Source organism: Myotis davidii, unplaced genomic scaffold (genome assembly GCF_000327345.1).
Source record: "Myotis davidii unplaced genomic scaffold, ASM32734v1 scaffold72, whole genome shotgun sequence".
Lineage (NCBI taxonomy): Eukaryota > Metazoa > Chordata > Mammalia > Chiroptera > Vespertilionidae > Myotis > Myotis davidii.
In genome coordinates, this window is record NW_006284618.1 from 2,309,404 (window position 1) to 2,311,417 (window position 2,014).

At 50.9% G+C, this 2,014-nt stretch overlaps 1 protein-coding gene across 1 annotated transcript in view; it reads right to left on the bottom strand.

The window, feature by feature from the left end:
- The window catches only part of ZNF511 (zinc finger protein 511), a 2,435-nt gene extending 918 nt beyond the window's left edge, over window positions 1-1,517 (bottom strand). The window contains exons 1-4 of the mRNA XM_015572733.1: window positions 1,452-1,517; window positions 961-1,224; window positions 690-814; window positions 139-273 (exon numbers count right to left, since the gene is read on the bottom strand). Coding sequence (XP_015428219.1) covers window positions 139-273; window positions 690-814; window positions 961-963 — 263 coding nt within the window. The 5' untranslated portion in view covers window positions 964-1,224; window positions 1,452-1,517. The remainder of the gene's footprint in view (window positions 1-138; window positions 274-689; window positions 815-960; window positions 1,225-1,451) is intronic.
- Between the last annotated feature and the right edge of the window lie 497 nt (window positions 1,518-2,014).

Consider the following 2,014-nt stretch of genomic DNA (forward strand, 5'->3'; position numbering starts at 1 on the left):
CCGAAAGGTGAGCCAGAGACGCGAAGTTATCCTCGAGAACCAGAACAGCCAGACTCCCAGCTCCCACAGAAGCCCACGATGGAGCCAGCACCTTTTTCTCCCAGCACGTTCACAACCTCAGAAAGGCCAGCTACTGACCTGTGGCGGTAGGTCCGCTTCTCACCCACGGGCTCTGGGGGTGGTGTCACGTGTTCAGAGCAGACTTCCATGGTGTCCCCATCATCCCCCATGGCTTCTGTCGGCACTTCCATGGCAGCCATGGACGTGGCTGGGCTGTGAAAAGCAGAGGGGCTCGCAGGGCACGCCATGGTGACGGGTGCAGCCCCGTCTACCACAGAAATGAACTCACCAGAAAGAGACTATGTCTTTTCCTGCAGACATTTTATCACTATTTTGGCATTGTGTAATTTTTAGGCTACCAGATTAAGGAGAAGGATTATGGCAAGGCCAAAAGTGAACCTTACGATGCCACTTTTTATAAATTTAGGTATAACAATTTCACTTTGCCTTTAAACTTTTTTTTTTTTTTTGGTTAATCCTCACCAGAGGCTATTTTTCCATTGGTTTTTAGAGAGCGTGGAAGGGAGGGGGAGAGACAGAGAGAGAATCATCGATGTGAGAGACATATATCGATTATGTGTGTATATACTCAAAAGGCTTCTCTGAATTCCAGGGGGGGCGGCACATACCCTTTGCTTTTCTTTGGTTTATCAAACCGGAAGTCCCCAGGGTAGAGGTGATGTCTCACCAGGTGGTCCTTCCTGTCTTTGCTGGTCTTGAACTTCTCTGTGCAGCCTTCCACCAAGCACTGATACTAAAACAGAGACAGTGTCCTGCCATCCACAGGGATGGGGGCTGCAGAGGGAAGGTGCCCTGGTCTTGCCCCACCCAAGAGCTGAGAGCTCTGACCCTGAGGCAGACAGCTCCCATCCAAGCCCCCAGTATGACTGCTTTACCCACCATGTCCTGCCGCTCCGACAGGACCTGGAACAAGGAATCGTGCCACTCCAGGATGTGTATGTCCAGCAGATGTCCCGAGGGGAAGGCCCGCTTGCAGAAGGAGCACACGTTTCTGTGCAGAGTGTGGTAGTGATGCTCATAATCCTCCAGGGTGTCGAATACCTGGCAGCAGCCCGCCACCTGACAGGTGAACTCAGGCACCCTGGCAAAGGAAACCGCTGCTGGCTGACAACAAACATTAGGCTGTCGACAGCTTCCCTTTAAGTCAGCCGTGGGCAAACTACGGCCCGCAGGCCGGATCCGGCCAGGTTGAAATGAATAAAACTAAAAAAAAAAAAAAAAAGACCGTACCCTTTTATGTAATGATGTTTACTTTGAATTTATATTAGTTCACACAAACACTTCATCCATGCTTTTGTTCCGGCCCTCCGGTCCAGTTTAAGAACCCATTGTGGCCCTCGAGTCAAAAAGTTTGCCCACCCCTGCTTTAAGTGGTCTGATAAAGCTCCAAATGTTTCTTTCCCAATTCCAAATCTTGCTTTCTTTTTTGTAGCTTTTCTTTTACTTTCTTTTTAAAAAATTATTTATTGATTTTTCGAGAGTGAAAGGGAGAGGGAGAAAGAAACATCAATTTGTTGTTACACTTACTTATGCATTCATTGGTTGATTCTTGTAGGTGTCCTGACCAGGTTCCTTGAAACCTTGGCCCATAGGGACGATGCTCTAACCAACTGAGCTACCCTACCAGGGCCCAGATCTTTCTTTGTTGAGAAGTTAAGTTTCAGAGACGAGCCAGGTAGTGGAGAGATCAACAAAGCGGGGCTAGGACGGTGGTTCAGGCAGAGAGCGCTGTGACAGGTCACCAGGGAGGGGCAGGACTGGGGGCCCGGGAAGGGGACAAAGTGGGGGGCGAGGAGAGGCGGCGCAGGGCGCAGAGCAGCTCACCTGGGCCTCTCGGGAACCCCGGCCACGCCCGTAAGCACGTCCTGGAGGTAGAGGTGCCGCTGCACGTCCCCTTCCTACAGAACACGGTGGGCGCAAACTGAAGGGAAGG